Genomic DNA, 24,939 nt, shown 5'->3' with positions numbered 1-24,939 from the left:
CTGTTATGAACAGGACTGTTAGGTCCTTTGCTTTTTCTTCCTTTTTTGGTCGAATTAATGAATCAAAGATTGTAATCGCATGAATATTTTACATTGTGATATCTACTCAAGTTAATGCATTCGAAGAGCAGTTACCAATCTTTGGGCTGACCATCCTTTGCTGTTGTTGTATTCAATCGAAAAAATGTATCCATGGCATTTTAATTTTCATCTTCAGCTCAATTAGGCCATTATTAATCTGGCACATTTCAGTAATGTATCAGTATTCTGGCATTTTACTGTATCAGTAATCTTCCATGTTTTAATGCTTCTGTTGAAATGCAATGTAAGGTTATTCCCCGTTTTCTCCAGTAGTATCTTCTTGAGGAATTTATCCGTCTTTGCTACAACTATTTCTGCAGCAATGGATAAGTTTTAGTTGCTTTCAATTACTTTGTGAAATTACATACAAGCCACGGGTGATGAATCCAGAAAAGATATAGCATCAACTTACAAAGCTTCAACCTGCAAGTTATTAGGTTTTCTAAAAAAGTAGAGAATAGCTCGCTTTATAAGTTGTGATTTTACTATCCAGTGTAGCAGCCAGGTACATTGTCATCATCGTTGCCAAATTCATGTCATGCAATGGATTTGAAGTCTTTGCATTGCCTTGAAGTTTAATGGACTTTTGGATTATCAACATTAATCTATATAGCTCAATGATATTTTTCCCTCTGTCTAGTGCCATGCATATTCATACTGATATACAAAAAAAAAAACAAAAAAGAATTTGCATGCAATGTTGGATAAAAGAAGAATGCACCAAAATTCAATCACTCCCTTAATCTGCATATTTGGCAGGGCATATTATCTTTGGTTGCCTACGCGCATAGCGCGTTTTATACCTCCTAGTATCTAAATAAATACGGAGTACTATTTAGGTGTAGGCATTGGAAAATGGAATCAAAAGTTTTCGCCTCAGACTGCGGGAAATGCTGAAGATAATTTGAACCGGGAGTCTCGTTTTCAACCTAAGTTGCTCTACTAAAATCCTTTCAGCTTCAGGAGACATTTTGGGCTTGCTTTGGGAAGTAAAAAAGAGATGGAGACGCTTTGGAGTACTTCTTTTATGGGCAGAATTTGGTGGTATTGATTCCCAACCATTTTTATGTTTTTGCAATCTAATTAACTAAGAGGGTGCAAATTGTATTCTCTGGTGGCTATCATAGAAAATGTCAATTTTCATTGCTCCCCAATAGTTTGTGTTTCTCTTCTTACCAAAAAAAAAAAAAGAGGTTTGTGTTTTCTCTGCTTCGCATTCTCCAAATTGCAGGCCTTATACAAATTTGGTTTAGTATTCTCCATGCGAAATCTCCCCTCTTTTTTTTTGATGCAGATAGCAAACAATTCTGTAATACTCCTATCATTAACTTACTAGACCATTTGTTCAATAAATGTGTAGCTCGTTTGCATTGCTATTTTCTGAATTTTTTTTAAATAGAAAAACATACTATAATGATTTAATGTATACAATATAAAAATACTATTAGAATATGACAGTTGTTGTGCTAACGACGCTTTTCGTGCTAGCTATATGACGTGACTCCATACGCTAGAGAATCGATTTACTTGGTTGGTCGAACAAAATTTTGGTGTAATTAAACCAAATTTAGATGCAAGCTAATGGCAAAGTAAACACGAGTATTAAGTGTTCGTGTTTGTGAGTTGTGACCAATACGACAAACACCTGGATTCCAAGACAGAGTGCAAGGAAACTAGGACATGAGCAGAGGATAAGTAAATACAAGTTGATTCAATCAACATAAATGAATTATTTTCTTATAAAAAGTTGTGTATTCTAATTATATTATTAAGTCGAGTACTGTATTAATGGATGATCTACAGAAACTCCTGCAAATGATCTATGCTTTCGAGGATAAGTCCTGGTTCATAACGATAATTGGGATCGAACCTACTCAATTTCTTTTTGACATTTAAAAATAAAAAGACAGAGGGTGGGAATCTATGTAGTAGGTATAAAATGAAAGCAAGTAACATATAAATAAGGGAAATACTACTTAAATGGATGATATACCCCACAGTGACCACGTGAAGCCGGATTGCCGCTACGGAATGGTGGGGTTTGGAGTCCAGAAACAAGTGATCAAAAGGTCCTCGATGAGGCCACGTGGACTTAGGGTTTGTGGGCCGGTCTACTTACAAGTCTGACAGCCAGTAAGGAAACAACGCGACACGTATCTTGGAAGCACACGACAAAGTAGACACGTTGGTAATTGGTATGGTACAGGCAGCTCAGCCAGACGATTACCAAATTCGGGGCAGGACGGCTACAACAGCATCCGTCATGAACAGTCAAGAGTCTTTTGGTCAAGAGGAGAAAAAACATTACACGTTCAAATTACAATATATATAGAGGTGGCAATTTGTCCCAAGTCCCAATGGGTTACCCATACCCATAGGGACTTTGGGCGGGATGGGTACTAAAATTTAATATTGGGTTTAAAATGGGATAAATCCCAATTGTACCCATTAATTGATGGTAAATTTTGGAAAATACTTGGGTACCCATTGGGCTCAAATAGTAAGGGCTCTGTTTGGATTAGTTATTTTTTGGGGGTGTTTTTGAAATATTTTATTGTAGTAGTATATATGAAAAAATTTTACTATAAATTTTTTTTGAAATATTTGATATACTAATATGAATGGGATGTTTTTTGAGTTATTGTATATTACTATAACATTGTATTTCAAAAACTTATTTTTTGAAAAAATAGTCAATCCAAACGGAGTCTTAGATTAAAAAATTATCTTTAACAATTTTTATAGTCACACCAGTGAATATAATCTAGTAGTATTTCTAGTCATTATTCACAAGAATTTCCAACATTTCAATCAGTTTAGACCTGTCATTATTGGACAATGACGAGGATAAATATTCAACACCCTAAATACCTTGGCCATCTTGATATATGTTGGAATATGGGTGTATATCTATTTTTTCCTTTATTTGTTAATCCAATTTTTGGCGGGATCCTAAGTATAAAGCACTTGCATGTTTATTTAATAAAACTAAAAGAAATTTAATAAGTCAAAAATATTAAAATTATATAAAAAATAAAAAATGAATTAAAGGAAAAAAAATATGTACAAAATAGATTTGGGTATTGGGCGGGATCAATCTAAACCCATCTCAAAGTGATCCCGCCCAAGTTAGTCCCAAAACACATATGGGTCAGATTGGGCCCAAACCCATGTAACTCGGTTCCATCTCAAACCCAAGCAAATCCCGCCCATCCCGCCCATTTTGCCACCTCTAAATATATATACCAATTTTAACGATATGTCTGAGGTCTAAATAAAATGAATTAGCTTATATTTAAACTAATTTATTTTTAAATAAATGTATTTACATTTTAATGAAATTTGCGAAACCGCCGGAGACGGTTATACTGACAACCGTTTCAATCTCGGATTTTCACAATAATTACGGCGTTGGAGTTTAGGCTGGACATTTTATGATCTTTTCAGCGAACATCTTCTATTGATAGTTGCTACTACTCCACTGGGTTGTCGCTTCTTCTTACCAATTTATTAAAAATGCTAAACGGCCATTTCTTCATCTTCCACCTCACTCACCTCATCGCTCAGAAACATTTTTTAGAGTTTCGCATCCAAAGACGAAAATCGATTGGTGTAGACTCGCCCATGAATATCTGAAACTGAAAATGAAACCAAGAGGAGTGGACCTACTAAGTGGTTCATCACCAGCCTGCAGGGCTGCACTCTCCAAGTTTGCTGAGATTGGGCTTTTAGGAGGGCCGCCATTACCAACGTCAATACCCTTCAGTGAGAAGTGGACTTCAAAGGGTATAGGCTTCTGGCGGGACGTGGCATCTTTAATACCATCATCACTCGATTGGTGGATTTTGTTTTTGCCATCTCATGCGATTGGCTGATCAAACGGCTAACCGAATTTTAATATTAAATATATTTATGGGAGGTTATTTTGTTGTTCATTTTTATTTTTTAACGAAGCTTCCTTCTTCATTTATGGACAAACCGGAGCAACCAAGGGAAATGGAGAGACAAAGTTGGATGGAGCAGAGTCATATCTATGTAGACACTGTAATTAAAGGTTTGTTCGGATGGCTTGTTTTAGAAAACTTAAATAAATTTTATTTTAAACACTACCTACTGTAACAGCTGCTAAATTTATTTTGGTTGGCACCAATTCCTTGACAAACTCAGTAATTAGATTTTAGACGAATCAAAATACTCCAGATTAGATTATGGAACCCACTGATTTTACATTAAATACAATTCAAGTAAATTTGTAGGATTTTTATAAGTCTAATTGGTAATATGTGATTAGTCAAAAATCAACTAGGTTGATCCAAATCGACACAAAAATTTCTTCTCTAAAACACCCAAAAGTTGTAGAAAAAGTTTTAGGGTAGGGGTGGCAGAGGCAGGCGTCGATGATGGTTGGCGAGATTGGCGGTGGTGCATGGCAGGGAGAGGACTAGAGGAGGAGGGAAGGTGGGGGGCGGCTGTTTTCCATTGGAAAAATAAAGTGTGCTTAACAAACGCCAACATTGTGTTTAAAATAATTACACTAAATTATAGTAAAATTTTAAACAAATATTCATATAACATACAATTTAACCGGGTCATAAGAAAGTAGTGACCAAGCTATTTGTCACTCTTACGTTCCTTTTTAAAAGAAAACAAAAATCATATCCGAGTAAAAAAGTGCAAATGCACCATAAAAGAAAAGGAAAATAAATCCTATATTATCGGCCACAGAAAATCATCCCCGGTCCACTGCTCCACAAAAGCATTAGAATGGCCCATCTAGCCTCCACCCCATCTCATACGATTTCGTTATCCCCAGCCTCAACTCAATCTTATAGCCAAACCCCTCCTTATAAACAACCGCCAGAAGCACACAAAACAGAAAATAAAGCACACGCCTTAGCCTAGTGTAGTGTGTGTTTGAGTGAGAGAAAAAAAAAAAATGGCAGCAGAAGCATTGCTAAAGATGTCATCTGCATCATCATCAACAGCTGCTTCTCCACTCTGTAACTTCAATGGCTCATCAAGAAGGCCAGTTCCTTCCAAGCATCTACGCCGTCGTATTAGTGCCAACAGTGCTAGAGTCCGCTCTCTTACTTCTTCTTCTCTATCTGAATTCTTTGGGACCCTGCGGCTTAGCTCAACTTCAAAGCTCTCAATTATGCCTCAAAAGCAGAGACAACGGAGTAGCTTCACAGTCTTTGCCATGGCTGCTGACGGTCTCTCTCTCTCTCTCTCTCGCTGGTCTTATAGATATGTGCTGTGGAATTATGATTATTATGTTGTTGGGATGCATATTTGATGAATTTGGATTTTTGGGGTGATTTCTGAATACCCTTTGGGCTGTTGACCGAGGAAATTGGATAAAGTCGTTATATTTATTGTCATTTGCTAGTTTGAGTGAAAGTGCTTCTTAGTTCTTGGTTTTCAGTTATCTGATTAAATGGTTCCTTTTGTTCTTGTGTTTGATGAATAGCTTCTTCTTGCCTCTGTGTGTGTTGCTGTGATTTTGGGGTACCCTTTTGGTTTTTGTTGAAGAAATTGGATAAAGTTGTTATCTTTACTGTCTTTTTTTGGCAATTCGACTGAAAATGGTTCAATTTCGAATTATCTAATTGAAAGAATCTGTTTCTTCTTTATGTTTGATTAATTGCTTAGCTTTTCAAGATATTATGAGGTGGGAAGTTTACAGTGGGGTTCCATGTTTTAATGATTCTCTTTAGCTTGCAATTCAGTTACTGTTGATTATCTGTGAGCTCGAGCCCATGAACTTATGAGCTGTGATAATATGATTGGGGTGGAGGGGAGATGAGAAAGAAAATTTTCATTATTGTTTCCTGGTTCTGGGACATGCATGAATGTACAATTCTCCTTGTTGTTGAAATATGAAGTATTTGAACAAGTTGATTGTTATGCCTTTTGCTTGCAACATACTCAGTTTTGCGGAAATGCTTTTATGATTCAATGGAGTAAAACAGCACAGGGACTTCTATGCTTCTCCTTTTATATATATAAAAAATAATAATAAGTTTGAAGCGAGGCAGTTATATGCTATTCATACTATTCTGAGTAACTATAGATTACAATGTTCAAACAGTGTTATATGGTCAAATAGTATTGCCACCTAGCTAACCAAATATCTTTTCTGGTTTGAATCATCTGCAGCAGGGAAGAGGACAGTTCCTTTGGAGGATTACCGTAATATAGGAATTATGGCTCATATAGATGCAGGAAAGACCACTACAACAGAAAGGATTCTGTATTATACTGGTAGAAACTACAAAATTGGTGAGGTGCACGAGGGAACAGCTACAATGGATTGGATGGAACAAGAACAGGAGAGAGGAATCACCATTACATCTGCTGCCACTACTGCAGTTTGGGACAAGCATCGGATTAACATTATTGATACTCCAGGGCATGTTGACTTTACTCTTGAAGTGGAGCGTGCGCTTAGGGTATTGGATGGTGCAATCTGCTTGTTTGACAGTGTTGCAGGAGTGGAACCTCAGTCTGAAACTGTTTGGAGACAAGCTGACAGATATGGGGTCCCCAGGATATGCTTTGTTAACAAAATGGATCGTCTTGGAGCAAATTTCTTTCGAACAAGAGACATGATAGTAACAAACTTGGGTGCAAAGCCACTTGTGATTCAAATTCCAGTTGGTGCAGAGGATAATTTCCAAGGAATAGTTGATCTTGTCAAGATGAAAGCAGTCATTTGGTCTGGGGAAGAATTAGGTGCAAAATTTAGCTATGAAGACATTCCAGCTGACCTTAAAGAGATAGCTGATGATTACAGGGCGCAGATGATTGAGGCTGTTGTTGAGATGGATGATGGTGCTATGGAGAAGTACCTGGAAGGAGTCGAGCCTGACGAGGAGACAATCAAGAAACTAATTAGGAAAGGAACTATCTCTGGCAGTTTTGTTCCAGTTTTATGTGGGTCGGCTTTTAAGAATAAGGGAGTCCAACCTCTTCTTGATGCAGTTGTGAATTATTTGCCTTCTCCTCTTGACGTGCCAGCAGTGAAGGGGACTGACCCTGAGAACCCAGAAGTGACTATTGAAAGGTCTGCTGATGACGGTGAGCCTTTTGCTGGATTGGCTTTCAAGATAATGAGTGATCCTTTCGTGGGATCCCTAACATTCGTTAGGGTCTATTCAGGGAAGCTTGAAGCAGGATCCTATGTATTGAATGCAAACAAAGGTAAGAAAGAGAGAATTGGTAGACTCCTGGAAATGCATGCTAACAGTAGAGAAGACGTGAAGGCAGTCTTAACTGGTGATATTGTTGCTCTTGCTGGTTTGAAGGATACAATTACTGGAGAAACGTTATGTGATCCTGATAGTCCTGTTGTTCTTGAAAGAATGGATTTCCCTGATCCTGTCATTAAGGTGGCAATTGAACCCAAGACCAAAGCTGATGTTGATAAAATGGCCAATGGATTGATCAAGCTTGCTCAAGAAGATCCATCTTTCCACTTCTCAAGGGATGAAGAGACAAATCAAACAGTTATTGAAGGAATGGGAGAATTGCATCTTGAGATTATTGTTGATCGGCTCAAAAGAGAATTTAAGGTTCGATAATGCAATCTTTTGCCCTTCGTGCTTCAATAGTTTTCATTTTTCTTCAAACTTAAATTGTTTCAGCGAATTATAGTTCCTTAATCCTGGCATCCACGTTTATGAACAGAAATGATATAATAAAATGCCAAACCAGCAGCAATCTTAATTTTTGTCTTTCTTTGTACTCTTCCTTTTTTGAAGATGCTTTCCTGTAAGACCTAAAACCAGCTTTTTAGATTTAAACTTTCATTGCCTAACCAGGAATGAAGATGAGCTAACTAATTGGGGAAGAAAATATTCACCATTGTTGGAGGCTTGTCAATGTTTTGTGTTTTATACGATATGTGTGTATGGTTATTGAGTCCTTGCGCTGTAAACTGCACTCATTTCTTTGAAGCAAAGGATAATTGACAATTCACCGGTATTGATTCTGCTTTGATTGCTTGCAGGTGGCAGCTAATGTTGGTGCACCACAAGTAAACTACAGGGAAAGCATTTCAAAAGTCACCGAAACAAAGTATGTCCACAAGAAACAATCTGGTGGGGCAGGGCAGTTTGCTGACATCACAGTAAGGTTTGAGCCCATGGAGCCTGGTGGTGGATATGAGTTCAAGAGTGAGATCAAGGGAGGAGTTGTGCCAAAAGAATATATTCCAGGTGTGATGAAAGGTTTAGAAGAGTGCATGAGCAATGGTGTGCTGGCGGGGTACCCTGTGGTCGATGTCCGTGCTGTGTTGGTGGATGGTTCTTACCATGATGTTGATTCAAGCGTTCTGGCCTTCCAACTGGCTGCTAGAGGAGCGTTTAGGGAGGGGATGAGGAAAGCTGCTCCAAGGATGCTGGAACCGATAATGAAGGTTGAAGTTGTCACCCCTGAAGAACATTTAGGAGATGTGATTGGTGATCTGAACTCAAGAAGAGGCCAGATCAACACATTTGGTGACAAACCTGGTGGCCTTAAGGTAGGTTTGTAGGATACCTTATTGTGGTTATATCAAGTCACCATTTGATTTTGGTTTGCATTATTTACACCAACTTCCATGCTTTATTGAAAAAAAAAAAAAAAAAAAAAGGTAAAGTGTCAGGGCTATGTCATGAGATATTCAATCTGTTACTGACGAATCAGAGACCTCGGTGACATGATTAAGTAAATATGGTAAATATTTCTGCTTGGATTCCAATTTTGATTGGATCATGGTTTTTGTCAATGCAGGTTGTTGATGCCTTAGTTCCATTAGCAGAGATGTTCCAATACGTCAGTACCCTGAGAGGGATGACAAAAGGTCGTGCTTCCTACACCATGCAATTAGCCAAATTTGACGTGGTTCCTCAACACATCCAAAATCAACTCTCTCAAGTCAAGGAGGAAGCTGTGGCTGCTTAATCTGGTTTGCATTACTTAGCTGTAGATGCAGAGCAATGCCAAATACTACTTGAAATAGTCGATTCTTTTTGTACTAAAAGTGTTGATATTTGAAATTTTGAATACGAGTTTTGGTAGAAAAGCAAGCGGGTGTAGCTCATAATTCCAAGCGTTTCAAGCTTTCGGCCGCGATCTGACATGAATTTTTTTGGGCGTTTTACTGCCCTTACACCTGCCGTGCACAGAAATAAAACTTTTGGCCGTAGAATCAAGAATGTAAACCGAGGGTAAATTATCTGGTTAGCCTTCAAACTATTCAACAAAAAGTGTACCATCCACAATACACAAGGCATATTCTACTCATAACTAGCAAGATTCATAGAAATTTAGGTCCAATTTTGTAATTTAGGTAAAAAATGGAGTTTAAAAATGTGATTTCATCTAAATTTGACAATACTAAGTTCGTTGATCGACGGTTAGTAATTATAGCGAGGATTAAACATGATGATTGGGGGATTGAAGATGATCAAAATTATATTGTTTTAAGGTAGATTTCATTAGAAATAATAGCTGAAATTGATAAAAAGGGTTAATATATATATATATATATATATATATATATATATATATATATATATATATATATATATATATATATATATATATATATATATATTAGCTAAACTTTTCCTTCTACCTATTATATAAGAAAAAAGCCAAGTTACTATAGCACCCCATCTTTTTGACACATGTATTGCACATATTTTTGACAAGTGGATTCTTGGTCATTTTAGCTAAATTTTTCCTTCCCTTTTTTGATTCAATTGGACCAAAATAATTAAAATATTTTTTCTCCTTCAGAAAATCAACTGCGTCGCTTCTTCTTCTTCTTGCGACAAGTGCTGTTTTTTTTTTATTTTTTAAAACTAATCTAACTAAAATTGTTGCCATGTTCCTTTTTTTTCGTCGAGATGATTAGCTACTTAACAAAGAGAAGTTTTTATTATTTTTTTATCCCATTTTACATTTTCTTTTCTTCCTTTTTTTTTCTTCATGTCTAATCTCTCATATTTGCTCTATTCTTCGATCAAAATGTTATAGTCAACTGGCATTTGTTTGTTAAATTTATAGGATGATGCTATTATTTGGTATTTTTCATGGATAAAATGTGAAATATTAAAATATGTAAAAAGATCTTAAAATTCATTTTATACCAATGATCATTTTCTATGAAGAATAGAACAATAATTCTTTCTTTTCTTTTCTCCTCCCATGATTTGATTTCTTACTTCACATTTTTTTTCCTTTTCTTTGTTTTTTGGTTACATTTTATAATTATCTACAATTTTGTGTATTTTTTAAAGAGAAAATATATATCATGTGATGCTTCCACCAAGATAAATCTAGTTAGGCATTCTTCTACCTCTGTGTTCTATAAGATTTTGTATATATTTAAACTAACGTTAATTTTTGATTGTTTTTTAATTATTCAGGTTCTGTAGTATCAATTGGGTTGGCATATAAAAATTGTAGTTGGTGGTAGAAGTCACAATTAAAAATTGTTAGAAAATTCAATTTTGATTAGGAAGATGTTTTTGCAATAAAAAAAATGGTTCAATTCTAATTTGTATATGTAGATATGGAAACGTAGCAATTCATATTTTTTTATCTAACCTTGCTATTTATATTTTGGAGCTACAGGATAATGTTATCACCTTTAAACGGGATTTAAATAAATAAAGAAAGAAAAATGTGAAACTTTAGAGTAAGTTATATTGATGTTGAAGATTGTGACATGTCTTAGTGGCTTTCTAAACTTTTTTTCATTATTAAAATACTGGAAGCATTATGACTGCTTTTGATTTAGTTACAACTAAGACTATGCTGCTAATTAATACAGTAATGCACTTGTAGTGTATTGATTTTCTCTCTTTTTTGGGTATTATCATAATAATAGTTCAAAAATCTTTATTCAAATCACAATAAATAGGGGTATTAACTTCATAGATGGAATTTCTCTTCACAACAAATTTTGAGGGAAATTTTATTTATACTTCATATTTTATTAATTGTATTCCTACAATAAATAAAAACTATATGATAAAAATAATAGTGAAAATGTGATTAACAAAAATGAGAGTTCAAATAACATTTGTTAATTTTAATTGTTCTGAGGCCCAATTTTCTCCCATATTTCTATTGATTTATCATGTGCCAAAATAATTTGATGTTATGTGTTTGGCTAAATTTCTAGGGAGCCCAAGCTGTGCTTTGCACAGCTCAAGTACCTATAGTACAAATAATAGTTGGAGGTTTGGAGCAATGAAAGTGTACAACGTATCAAGTCGAGGTCCTTCTAGTTCTAGGTTGTTTGCTCATAAACGGATAATGACCAACTGGTATATGGTCAAGGAGATTACACTAGATCGAGGGCCTTCTAAAATTTTTGGTGGTATATGGTGAAGGAGATGGCCCTGTGCGAATGGTCCAGCGGTAGCACCTCCCACTGGTGACCATTTGATCTCAAGATCGAGTCTCTGCTCTGCTGGATTCCTCCCCGCACTTATTATGTTTGGGTCGGGTTGGGGCGCCGGGTCCAGGCCGCAGGGGATTAGTCGAACCCCGTAAAGATTGATCCGGACACCTCTGCGTCGAAAAATATATATATATATATGGTGAAGGAGATGACATAAGCTCGCCGCTGCAAGCTTCGACAGGTTCCAATTATAAATGAATTTATGAAATAAAAATTACTAGTACTTACTGTTGGAATAGTTTTTTTTTAAAAAAAGAAAAAGATAATTTTAGAAAACTCCTCTAACGTTTTTCAAAATATCACTTAGCATTTCTTAATTTTTTAAAATCTTTTAATATTTTTTTAAAATCTCACATACCTCCCTTCAAATTGGCATTGTTTGTAACATTTTAGTCCTTTAGAAGGAAATGCAAGATAGATAAAATTTTTGTTCTCACACTATCCTTATATTATGCAACTTATAATGATTACAACAACAATAAAAAATAAAATGAGATTAAAAAGTAAAAAAAAATGAAAATATGAGCGACTATAAATGCTATAACGAATAATTTTATAGATATACAACAACTATTAAGGTATTATATAGTATAATGAATGCCGTTTTAACACAAAGAAAATATTCGTAGATATGTAAATTTGATAATAAAAAAGACTCTAAACCCCTCCTCTGACCACTATACTGACCCGTGTTTTTGGTACATAATTTATTAAAATATATTCACTAAAAGAATACTTTAACTTCCTTATAATTGTTCTATTATTTTTTTAAAAATATTAATTACTTGACAAAATTCTTGTAAGTGGTTAATTTTATCTAGATTTAATTTATCTATATCCTTTGCCCACTCGATATGGAGAAATATGAATCGCCCTAGTGTGTTTGGATTGTAAATTATTTGAGATATTTTTACTGTAGTACTTTTTGTGATGTGATGTATGTAAAATAAAAAAATAATTGGAAAGATAAAAAAGTATATTAAAAATTGTAATGATGATGTAAACAAATATATTTAGGCAAATAATCTCCTGTCCAAGCAATTACATAATTTTTCTATCTATATTTTTTATTTAAAATTTCCCCTCAATATAGAAAAATATGAATGATTATTGAATAACAATTTGATCATTTTTCTATGTATATTCTTTTATTTGAAAATTCTCTTTCTGTTTTGATTTTTTGGATTAAATAGTTATTAAGAGTGCAAAGATAATGTTATCCATTTAACACATTTGATATTTTAAAAATCTCAAGAGAGCAATGATATCTATATCTATATAAATTTGACAAGGGATTTTTAGTAACAAGCCTCCATGCATCTTCCCACTACCAATTCCATTTTTCTAGCATTTCACATTTAATTTAATTTATAAAATATATTTCTTTCAACTTCCATATCTACTCTTCACATTTGAAATTGTTGGTTACCTTATAAAATCATTTCATTTCAAATTGTTGGTTAATATGCATGTTATCCTATTTGAACTTCAACCCATCATGTTTCCGATTGTCTTGCGGTATTTATGATTCTACAACAATTAAAACTTCTATAAGATCATAAGAAAAGAAAACAAATAGAACATCTTTTCATACTTTCTTATTAATTTAAATAAGTAAGATTATTTACACTTCATTTTTGTTATTCACACTTCAATAATCAGTTTGGTTATATAATTTTCCTTAATTATACTATATGATAAAACAAATAGTGGAATTGCAAATAATAAAAAATGGAGTGCAAATAATATTTTCTTAAGTAAGAAGTGACTTCCATGCTTTTCTAATTTAAAAAAGTAGTGACTCCACTTATACAGAAATTTGGTTTGAAGTTTATTAGTGGGAAGGTAAATAAAAAGAAAGCATTGCCAAACTTAGTAAAAGTAAAAAAGTAAATGACAATATTTTATCTTTTAACTTAGTAATCCTAAGTAAAAGGGTAAAATTAAATAAAAAAATATTCATGAAATAATGTCGTGGATTTAAAAAATCAAGAATGGTACTATTCGTGAAATCCAAATTATGAAATCACTAAATAAAAAACAAAGTACTACTAGCCTTTTAATGTGGAATTTTTTTTAAATATTCATTTTTGGTAAAAAAAAATAATGATAATAACAACACCAATTCTACCAAATTTTTTTTAAAAAGTAACATTATAGTTTAAGAGAAAGATATAGAACATTCAACCCTAAAATACTACTTAATTTGTATATATCTGGTCCAAATTTGACATTAGATTTGAATAAGAGTGCAAAACCCAAACACTAAGGATAACTTTTGATATCATTAATTATTTATGTATTCTTATTGCTGTCTTCATATGTAAATATGTATTTGCTATGTTAAATATATATATATATATATATTGATTGTAGTACTTGAGGATATTATAGATATTATCAGTTTTTCATTCCCATTATTAGATACTAATAATTGCAACCATTGTAATCAATTTTCAAAATTATATTTTCATTATGATAGGTAAAAAGTTAAATATATTGGGTTGCAGGGATATGAATTTAGAGGTTAGGTATCAGGGGAGGGAGGGAAGAAAATGGTGAGAAGTTGAAAAGTGGCAGGAAAAGTTGAAAAAAAAATATGGATTACAAGGATGGGCAGAGAAGGGAGAGAAGGAGAAATGGGATTGCAGGAATATGACCGAGATGACAAAAAAATAATAATAGAGAGAGTGGTACCATAATAGAAGATATGAAAGTCGTAGGAGACATCTCATGACTAGGTGTCGGATAGGGGAAGAGAGAAATAATGGTGATTTTTAATAATTTTGAGAATTCTAAAAACACATATTACGTAGATTTTTTTTAAATATACGTTAAAGTTTATGAAAAATGATAATCTAAATGCATTCAACAATTATAGGGGCACAAGATAGGAGAAAGATTTTTTTTCTAAAAATGGAAGAAAATAAATTGGTTATAATTTATTTTTTTATATTATGAGTATTGATATATGAATATAACATAATATGTTTTGTTAGATATTGATAAATTGACTTTTTTTAAGAAAACTCTTCTCACCTTACCATCCAACCTAACCCTCTCCTTAAATGCATTAACAATTCTTTTATCATGTAAATCATTATATATTAATTTTTTTTTCAAAATATTAAGCATATCTTCTTTAAAATTTTTAGTATATATATTTATTATTCTGTACCATAATATATATATATATACAATATCATTTCAAAACACTAGTTATGAAAAACTTAAGAAGCGGTTTCTAAGATTTTTCTAAGGCTTGCCTGCAAGCGACCCCTTCGGAAGAAGCAAAAGATCACGCATCCATAGAGACAGATGTTCGTTACTGAAGCGTCTCGAAGCAGCGAAGAAATGTTTACATGATGAAAGGCAAACAGACGGGCGCTGGGCATTCCACTGGTTCAGTGGGAAGATTTGACAGAAAATACTTATTACACTGTATTTAAAATTCTATTTTAGTCTGACAAACAAAAAATTGAAAGAAAAATTAACGATAGAAATGGTGTGGGATTCAAGGCCAATTAACCCAGTCAGTCAGATCCAAAAGCAGGCCATTGGCCTAATTAGACAGAGATGAAAAGACATTTTTAGACACTCAGTTGAAGACAAATTTTTGCCAAATTAAAGTCTGTATCTTTAATCAGCTAGAAAACATCCAAAAGAAAACCAAAAAAAGGAAGAAAACCAACAAGTTACCATCAAAAAGGGATTCAAGAAGGAAGCATCTAAAAAATTATTAAAATGTTGACCAGTTCACCATCAAACCAGTGAAATTCACACAAAAACATTCACATGATGAATTTTGTTGTGTCCTATTTCCAATTTGGTTTCTTGTCATTTCATTTCATCTGGACAATTCCTGCAGAGACTAGTTTATGTATCTTATTCATCACAAGAGGGTTCTTCATGTGTTCTTGTGCTGCTCTTGGATTATCCTGGAAGTCATTCAGCACCTGGGCAAACAAGAAATCCGGATTAGAAACATGACAGCAGATGGGCGCTGGAAATCCACATTGACTCAAGTTCAAGAGCTCTGGCATTGTGTAGGAAACACTACATGGATGCTAGAAATCTACCTGTCTCATTACTGGATCAGTGAGGATATTTTGGATTTCAGGATCCTGCATTGCCTTGGCCTGCAAATCCCAATGACCCCACCCCATATTAGATTTTTACATATAACATATCTTAGTAATCAACTACAGGAGGAGATGATCAAACCTGTCTTTCCTTTAGCTCCTCAGGGGTTAGATCCCCGCGGCTTGCCTTGTTAATTTGTTCTACACATCTGCAGTGATTTTTTTTTCAGTCACCCAATCATCACTGGATTGAAGATGCTGCAAACGTATTATTCAAAAGAAGAGACATTCAAGGGTGTATCATATAATTTACCTTCTAACGCCATCTAGCAATTCCTGGTTGTTGCGATCAAGCTTCAATCCTTCCTGGTATGTTTCTAAAGCCTTTTCATATTCTTTCATCAAAAACTGGGCAGCACCCTTTCTTGTATACCCCTTGACAAATGTTGGATCAAGCTCAATGCACTTTTCAGCATCTTTCAATCCCTCAGGTAAAGCCGCTAGCTTTGTATAGCAAGCAGCCCTGTTACTATAAGCCTGAAAACAAAGCAAATAAATCATGCATTATGACAGCTGAAAGAAAGAGTTCACTATCCAACACAGAAGCATATGTTCTTTTACGCAGCCTAACTTTCCAAATACACAATCTTGAGATAAGGAAATACCCTTGGATCTTTTGGGTTCCTCTTGATGGATTCTGTGTAGTGCTTGACAGCTTCTGGGAACTTCTGCTCTTTAAAATACTGATTCCCTACAATATGAATATTGCAAGTATTTAATATCTACATTGGGGCAACAAAAAGAACACACACACACACACACACACACACACACACACCCAAGGGGGGTGTTGGGGGTGGATAGGGTACCTTTTTCACGCTCCTCATCAGCTATCTGTGGATCAAAATACTCCTGTTGCTCTAGTTCTTTCTTTGCCTTCTCAGCTTCATTGAGCTTCTTCAGTGTGTCAGGATTGCGGTGCTCTGTCAGTGCCTTCTGGAAAGTCTCAATAGCAAGTTCATAATCCTTTGAACATTTTGCCATCTTGACTAAGGCAGTTCCCTTTCTTGTCAGAGCCCTTGCGATCATCTTGAAGTCTGACCTCAGCTCTCTTCCTCTTTCAACTGCTTTGTCACAGTCTTTAATGCAATCCTCATACTGTTGTTCATGCAACCACAATTATCAAGGATGGTGAATCAAAATTAATGAAATAAAAAAGTAGACTACACATTTGATTGAAGTCATGTCTCACAATAATTCCATAAACTACCTTTGAGGGAAGTACAAAAATGGCATCCCTAAAACGAGTCAAAGCAAAACTGAATTTTTTTTCCCTCCCCATCCTACATCTGTTGTCTTTAGAATAATCCCTGCAGGCCTCTTATACTAACATCTCAATATGTAAAAACACCAGTATCTCAAAAATCATCCGCGCTTCCAAAACCCAGCATACTAACTATGTTCCTTACAGACGCCAGTCAAGCAAATCCAAGACATAAGCCAAAAATGCTAAATTTATTGCAGTCAAATAATTGATCAAGAAACAAACTTGAAAGAGAGTCAAGATCATCTAGAATCACAATACACTTCTCAATGTGCGTAAGAAGAAAACTTGAAAGCAACAGCAAGCAAAATAATAAAAATAATACTGTATCGTCAAAAAGTGCCACGTAAAGATGTCACTCCCAGGAATATAGGCAAAATGGCACCCGGTGGAAAATAGGTACTTCATAATATCCTCAATTACCCGATACATCATCCCCGCTGAATAACCCCCAACCAAATAACTCATGAAATTTCAAACTGTACTTTTGTTCTGTAATCACATACTATCTGTTTTCCCCCAGGGCAAACAACATCAACTTCTCCACTTCCAACACCAGCTCCCATATCGATTGCCCAAAAGGAGATACTCCCCTCAAAATCAGGACAATCAATATTGGGACTCCACTCAATCCTCTAACACTTCTAACGTACAATGCCAATATCCACGTAAAAATCAAACCACCAAATTATCAAGTATCACATACACCTAAACTAGTGATATACCACACACCCCAACATGGCAAGCTCTAAACTGTAGAAGAATGGAAGACATATGCACCAATCAAATGCATAAATAGCCATAAACTTCTAAATAATGCATATACCGTAAATTGACAAAGGAAGAAAAAGCTTTCGAAATTTTGGTATATCATACCTTCCCCATTTCCAAGTACACTGCTGCCCTATTGGTGAGGAAGGAAATATCCTCATCATCAAGCTCAAAAGCTTTAGTGTAATGCTGGATTGCAGCTTCGAAATCCTTCTTTTTATAGGCAGCATTCCCAGCTTCCTTCTCCTTCTGGGCCTGGGCTTTCCTCTCCTTAACCTCCTTCACTTCCCCTGAAAGCTCCATTGGTTCCGGTTCCGGCTCGGGCGCCTTCTCAGGTCTCTTCTCCTCCTTCACAGGCTCAGCCTCCGCAGGCCTCTTGCGCTCCGGCGACGACTCGGGCATTTCGGTATCTTCTTCTGGCCCACCTCTCGCATTCAACTTCAAGCCCAACAACACCCCGAGAGCCTGCATTACCCTCTGGTCCTTGAGATACGTATTCAAACTGCTGGGATTTTTCTGAATATCCTGCATAGTCCTCACAAAATCAGGCTGCTGGAGCAAAGCCCGCGTTGAGGGATCCGCCGTAAGCTTCGCCCACATCTCCGTCCCGGAGAAAACATCCCCAAACGGGCTTGGAGGTTGCTGCGCGGGCCTGGATCGGGCCTGAGCAGATTGAGCATCAGCAAGCCCAGATTTAAGAGCATCATTATTGGGGTCAATCTCAAGACCCTTGTTGTACGCCGAAACGGCGTCGTCGTAGCGACGCAAACCTAAATGAGCCGCCCCGAGACGGGAATAGCCCTTGGACCAGTCGGGTTTAAGCTCGACGGTTTTCTCGGCGTCGGGGAGCGCGTCGGAATACTTACCAAGAGAAGCATAGGCGGCGGATCGATTGGAGTAGAGGACGTGGTTAGTTGGGGAGAAATTAATAGCCTCCGTGAAGTGGCGGATGGCCTCCTCATACTTTCCGGCAGAGAAGGCGGCGTTGCCCTTGGCCTTGGCTTCGTCAGCCATTAATCAATCAATAAAAGTAATTAGAAAGAAGCTAATCTTGGGTATGGAGGATTAAGCTGCTTCTGTTTTTTTTCTTTCTTTTTCTTTTTGGGGGGAGGTGGGTTTAGAGCAGATGGATTGGCAGATGGGGTTTGGGGACGAGAGGTTTATAAAAAAAAGGAGGACGAGGAGACCAGAGGATTCTAGGAGTCAAGCAGTGACTCCGGACTAAGCAGTGGTGTTCTGGAATGTTCGGCGGGCGGGATTTTGGAATTAAGTTTCTCCTAAGGAAAATAAATATACTTGTTTTTTTTTTTTTTTCTCAACGATAGGAAAAACAAAATACTTGTTGCTAAATACTAAAAGTGGCACAGTCAGACTAGTATTTAATATTTCCAATACTAATTCCACGCAGAGATGGGTTGAGACGCGGATCCTAAACGGGTCATCTTAAACATGGATATTTTTTCTTGGGTTATTTAGCTCACAGTTACAGACATAACTCTCTCTCATCTCTCTCCCTTAGCACTTCATTCTCCGATTGCGGATGGCAACTTTCTTCTCCGGCGACGTCATAAAATTTCCTCCCTCTGATCGGAGAATATCACAGGTTGCTCCACTGACCCCTTAAACCTTTCTCTCTCTCTGCGATTTACCGCTTGGGAACTTTTATGGGATGCTGCTTCAATTGCTCTTAAAGGTCAGTACTGTCATTTACTTGTATGTAGTACTTAAAAATGCATTTTTTTTATTGTTATTGATGAATTTGTCTCTAAATTGGTGATTGCTAGAATTTATGTAGATACAATGGGATTTTATCTATTGAACAATTTTTGCCCCCTCCCCAAAAGAAAAAAAAAAAAAAAAAGAACAATTTTGGCCCTTTTCGCAGCTTTTAGCTTTTTGTTCTTGTACGCATTCTTGAGTTGATTTAAATGGGTTCTTTCTTTCTCCTTGACGGTATTTGATTTTCACATGTGCATGTATGAGCTTTGCTTTTTACCTAGGTTATTATTATTATTTTTTTTTTTGGTAACCATTTGTCAATGGGGTTTGCCCTCAGGAGTCAGGTGGGTGTGATTGGAAAAGAAAGATTCTATAATTTGGTTAATGTGTTTGAATAAGAAAGATATGGCAATTAACGTGTAAAAGAGCAGATATATGGCATATTAACGAAAAATAAGTTTGGAGACATCATATCTTTTGGCTCATTGAAGATTTATACTATTTTACCTGATAAGAACTTTTCTGAAATAGTTTGCTTGAGTAAAGTAAAGAAAATTCAGTAATATGGATTTGGACATGGATTATATTCAGTAATATTCATTCTTATACTTGGTTAGTCTTAAGAGCTTCAGTTTTCTTACTAAAGGATACTCAGGTTGTTCTTTAATTATCAACTTAAAATGCTAATTGTGCTTTGAATTTTACTGGTCAGCCGGGTTGAGTTAATTAGAAAAATTATAGATCCTACTGGACTATGTGCGCTATTGTTAAGCAAGAAAAATGATCTCTACATTTGTTGATACTTGCCTCTTAATATATGTAAGCTTTCAGTTGTGCTTTTTTAGTTTCAAGATTATGTCTTGGATGTATGGTAATAGTGTCCAATCACGTACAGCAATTCAAGTCAGACTCATGGCTGATTAATGAAAATCTTCAATGAAGGGTCAATTTAAGCAAAAGCCTGGCAGTTAATTCTTAGTCGTTTAAGTAAAAATACTTGCTCTCTTCCCCTTCATATCAACATAGAATACTTGGTTTAGAAACTTGAGTTTCACTTTCCATTTCTGTCATTGTGTTTGACTGATTTCCTTCTTTGTCTTCTAATTTGTATTGAAGTATTTAGCTTCTGACTTTCTAATTGCCATTGGCAGAGAATCATTGTTTACATCAGATGAGTGGTGCTTCTACATCTAGTGGCCTAAGAGCGGCCTTCTCCTATTGTGTGCAGCAAGTACGAAATTATGATTATCCTCATTACCTTTGCCTTCTTGAACTTCCGCCAAACATGCGAAGGGCTGCCTTTGCATTACGTGCTTTTAATGTTGAAACAGCTAGAGCTATGGATGTTGCTTCTGATCCTAAAATCGGCCTTGTGCGCCTACTATGGTGGCAAGAAGCCATAGACAAAATTTTCTCCCACGAGTTAATTGAGCATCCGGTTGCCCAGGCTTTAACATCTATCCGTTCTGAGCATAAAATAAGCAAAAGCTGGCTGAAAAGATCAGTGGAAGCTCGCATAAATGATGCCAAAAGAGAGGTTACTAACATTCCAGAAGCTATTGAAGAACTAGAGCGATATGCTGAGGATACTGCATCCACACTACTGTACATAACCCTTCAAGCTGGTGGTATTACATCCACTGCTGCAGATCATGCTGCATCACATATAGGCAAGGCTAGCGGTCTCCTTGTGCTGCTCAGGTCATTGTCTTACCATGCCAGTCGCAACCGTCATTTTTCCTACATACCTGCTCAGGTGGCGGAGAAGCATGGATTGCTGGTGAATCAGGGTGGTCGGAGAGAGATTCAAATTGATTCTCGTGAGGGAATATGTAATGCAGTTTTTGAAATAGCATCTGTAGCCAATGTGCATTTGCTAAAAGCCCGTGAGTTGTACGGAACAGTGCCTGCCGAGGCTCGGCCTGTACTCCTACCTTCTGTGCCTGCTGAGGCCATTTTGGATTCTCTAAGCCGTGTGCAGTTTGATGTGTTTGATCCAAGGCTGAATCGAGGGATTTTAGGGACTCCTCCTTTGTGGTTCCAGATAAAATTGAAGTGGTATTCTTGGAGAGGAAAATACTGAAAGCTACTAAAATTGGTGATGTGCAAATTAGTTAGAATTCTTGCTGGATGGATGGAACAAGTATAAATTACAAAAGGCATGAATTCCCTTGGCTTCCTGGCACACTTACCTCATGATACTGGTAGGAATAAGTATGAGAGTCGAGTAACTATGATTATAGTGCCCGGAGTAGATTTATTTGTTTCCTTAATATTTTGCCAATAAAGGCGGTTATCTTCCATGCCACTTCAAATGAGAATCCACAAGGCTACCCACAATAAAGGAGTTTTTGCTTATAGAATCCACGAACTAACTTCATTAGGTTGCCAACCAATTTTGTCTTCGGTTGAAGCAATAGTAGAATGCAAGACATACTGGATCTATGGCCATATCTTGTCATATACTGCCATTTATTTTTTTTATTTAATATTTTTTTAAATAAGTAATATTTCTATATTTCAAGCTCAAGGTTTTCCCCTGCTGCCTACGTATACCGTACCACCGTAGTACTCGACAGTTGTATATATTTTCTCCGTCTCATTTTGATAGTCTCATTTTCTTTTTTCGTTTGTTTCAAATTGTAGTCTACTTTTCAATTGAAGAATGTAGTTGTATTTTAATTTTCTTAAAATATCCTTATTCAATGTAAGTCATTGTTACTATAAATTTACTTCATTTAATGAGAGTTGATTTTTTTTTTTACCATTAATTTAAGTTCCCATAAAGTTGTATCATATTTAATGTGAGGGTATTTTAGAAAAATAGCAATCTAAATTTACTTTTCCAACAAAGTTAACTACTTTTTCTTAAACTGTGTGAAAAAAGAAATGGAACTATCAAAGTGAGACGGAGGGAGTATCAAGGAAGATCTCAATAGGTTTTTGGTTGAGGTACACTTCTCTGCATGAAGTTGATTTAGGAGACTATGGCCCTGTTTGGAAGCTTGGTTTTTTACCAAGTTTGTATAAAACTAGTTTTTTAACAACTTTTGCTACAGGAACCCCAAAAAACTTATCAAAATTTTTAAACTACACACTTAAAATATCCAAAACACAAAAAAAAAAAAAAAATTCCCTTCCTCTTTTCTTCTTCTTCCTCCCCCACCACCACCTCCATTGCCGGCTTCATCACCAATTTTCGGTGCCGGTGCCGGTGCCGGTCTTTTTTTTTTCCCCATTTTTTTCCCTCTCCCCCTCTTCCTCCCCTGCCATCATTCTCTCTTGTTTTTTTTTTCTCTCTACGTCCGGTGCAGAAGGGGGTGGCGCAGAGAGGGGCGGCGAGGGGGGCAGAGGGGGACAGCGGGAAGAGGGGGAAGGCGGGAGAGAGAGAGGTGGCGAGGAAAGGGGGGCTGCGGGGGGGAAGGCGGGGGAGAGAGAGGCGGCGGGGGGAGGGGGAGAAAGGGAAGGCAGGGGGAGGGGGAAGGGGCAGAGGGGGGCTGCGGGGGAGGGGGAAGGGGGAAGGGGGAAGGCGGGGGAGAGAGAGGCGGCGGGGGTAGGTGGAAGGGGCAGGGAGGGGGACAGCGGGGGAGAGAGGGAAGGCGGGGGGAGGGGGAAGGGGCAGAGGAGGGTGGCGCAGAGAGGGGCGGCGGGAGAGAGGGGGAAGGCGGGGTAGAAGGGGGCGGTGGGAGGTGGAGTTGCAGCTGGGGGTAGCGGAGGTAACGGGGAAGAAGAAGAAGAAGAAAAAAAAAAAAAGGAAAGAAAAGAAAAAAGGAAAGAAAGAAAAAGAAAAAGAAAAAGAAAGGGAAAGAGAAAAAAAAAGAAAAAAAAAATTTTTCACCTTACAAAAACTTCTACAAAATTTGTCACTTTACAAAAATTTCTACAAAATTTTTTTAAAAACTTCTACAGTGCACTACAGTAAAGTTTTAGACAAACTCCCAAAAAACTAGGTTCCAAACAGGCCCTATATTTCCGCTGGAGCAATTTCACTTGGCTGCTTAAAATTTAAAGCTAGAGAGGCCTTTGCGTGACTAAAGATGAAGTAGGACAGATTGCAGTTGAGACAGGGATTATTGAAACCGAGAAGATATTTTCCGTTTTGCCCTCAAACTTTGATGATTTTCCCACCTTCAGTTTTTTCCAAGGTCAATTTTCTTAGCAGAGAGGTCATTTGATGACAAAACTGTATGAAATCATGAGAACAATGTCGATGTCGAATGTTTCCAAATCTTTTATGCTATCCATGCAAGAGGTGAGGACCTTATGCTTCGTTGGATTGTTCATAGTTATAAAACTTGATTCGGTTTGGTTTGGTGATCGAATCAGTCAACCCAGTGAACCAGCATAAGATTAGGTTGGACTATTAATTAGGGGCCTGTTTGGAATCTGAGTTTTTTGGGAGTTTATCTAAAACATTACTGTAGTATACTGTAGAAGTTTTTGAAAAAATTTTGTAGAAGTTTTTGTAAGGTGAAATTTTTTTTCCTTTCCTTTTCTTTTTTTCTTTCCTTTTCTCTTTCTCTTTCTCTTTCTTTTTCTTTCTTTCCTTTTTCTTTTCTTTCTTCTTCTTCTTCCCCATTACCTCCGCCACCCCTCTCCTCCCGCCACCTCCTCTGCCCCGCCACCCCCCTCCCCCTTCCCCCTCTGCCCGGCCACCCCTTCCTCCCGCCTTCTCTCTCAGCCCCGCCACCCCCTCCCCCCGTCTTCTCCCTCAGCCCCGCAATCTGCAGCAATTTTTTTTTTTTTGTGCATTTTCTCTCCCCATCTCCTACCCGCCACCCCTCTCCTCCCCTCTGCCCTTCCCCCTCCCTCTTCCCTCGCCCGGCAGTCAATGCCCAGCAGTCAAGACGCAATCAATGCCTAGCAAAAAAATTTTTTTTTTCGCATTTTCTCTTCCCATCTCCTACCCACCACCCCTCTCCTCCCCTCTGCCCTTCCCCCTCCCTCTTCCCCACCCGACAGTCAATGCCCAGCAGAAACTTTTTTTTTTTTTTTGCAATTTTCAGCCTTCCCTCCCCCTCCTCCTCCCTGCAATCTGGTGCAAATGGGTGGTGGGGGAGGAGTGGGGGAAAGGCGTTCTGCATATTCCATGGTTATCGCAACAAGGCGTTCCAGAAATGCCTTGGACCAGAATAACACTTAAGAGTTTCATCTGTGGGTTTTCACAGACGCCGGAGTTTCATTTGTGGGTTTTACAAAATAACACTTAAGAGTTTCATTTGTGGGTGGTGGGGAAGGAGTGGGGGAAAGGGAGAGGAGGAAAAAAAGGGGTCATACAAACTGGGTAAAGGGGAAGGATGAGGGGGAGAGGGAGAAAGGCAAAAAAAAAAGGACCTCGGCGCCAGAGGTGGTGGTTGGCGATGGAAGTGGTGGTAGGTTGGGATGGGGGAGGAAGAAAAAGAAAAAGATAAGGGTTGTGATTTTTTTTTTTTTTTAAATTTTTGGTATTTTAAATTGTGTAGGTTAAAAACTTTGATAAATTTTTGGGGTTCCTGTAGCAA

General features: G+C 36.9%; 3 protein-coding genes across 4 annotated transcripts; 2 read left to right on the top strand and 1 right to left on the bottom strand.

Annotated features, from left to right (window-relative positions):
* Positions 1-4,868: 4,868 nt before the first annotated feature.
* On the top strand, positions 4,869-9,148 carry LOC113706771 (elongation factor G-2, chloroplastic). Of its 2 annotated transcripts, none has more exons than XM_027228759.2 (4): positions 4,869-5,294; positions 6,241-7,655; positions 8,093-8,605; positions 8,857-9,148. In XM_027228759.2, the coding sequence occupies exons 1-4, from the start codon at positions 5,018-5,020 to the stop codon at positions 9,025-9,027; spliced, it is 2,376 nt and encodes a 791-aa protein (XP_027084560.1). In that variant the 5' UTR covers positions 4,869-5,017; the 3' UTR covers positions 9,028-9,148. The 2 variants fall into 2 exon arrangements, with proteins under 2 accessions (XP_027084560.1, XP_071919207.1); XM_072063106.1 differs by having other exon boundaries at positions 4,873-5,294; positions 6,244-7,655.
* Positions 9,149-15,254: 6,106 nt separating this feature from the next.
* LOC113706909 (hsp70-Hsp90 organizing protein 3) lies at positions 15,255-18,917 on the bottom strand. The gene is made up of 7 exons (XM_027228966.2): positions 17,825-18,917; positions 16,494-16,782; positions 16,290-16,375; positions 15,938-16,161; positions 15,767-15,833; positions 15,622-15,681; positions 15,255-15,498 (listed from the first exon to the last, which is right to left on the bottom strand). Exons 1-7 carry the CDS (start codon positions 18,731-18,733, stop codon positions 15,385-15,387), a joined length of 1,749 nt encoding a protein of 582 aa, XP_027084767.1. The 5' UTR covers positions 18,734-18,917; the 3' UTR covers positions 15,255-15,384.
* A 355-nt stretch (positions 18,918-19,272) lies between these two features.
* LOC113706329 (uncharacterized) lies at positions 19,273-21,746 on the top strand. The gene is made up of 2 exons (XM_027228212.2): positions 19,273-19,412; positions 20,590-21,746. Exon 2 carries the CDS (start codon positions 20,610-20,612, stop codon positions 21,519-21,521), a length of 912 nt encoding a protein of 303 aa, XP_027084013.1. The 5' UTR covers positions 19,273-19,412; positions 20,590-20,609; the 3' UTR covers positions 21,522-21,746.
* Positions 21,747-24,939: the final 3,193 nt, after the last annotated feature.

The sequence above is a fragment of the Coffea arabica genome, chromosome 8c (genome assembly GCF_036785885.1).
Source record: "Coffea arabica cultivar ET-39 chromosome 8c, Coffea Arabica ET-39 HiFi, whole genome shotgun sequence".
In the NCBI taxonomy this organism is placed as follows: Eukaryota; Viridiplantae; Streptophyta; class Magnoliopsida; order Gentianales; family Rubiaceae; genus Coffea; species Coffea arabica.
The sequence above is the reverse complement of the archived record's forward strand: the minus strand, read 5'-3'. Positions and strand labels throughout refer to the sequence as shown.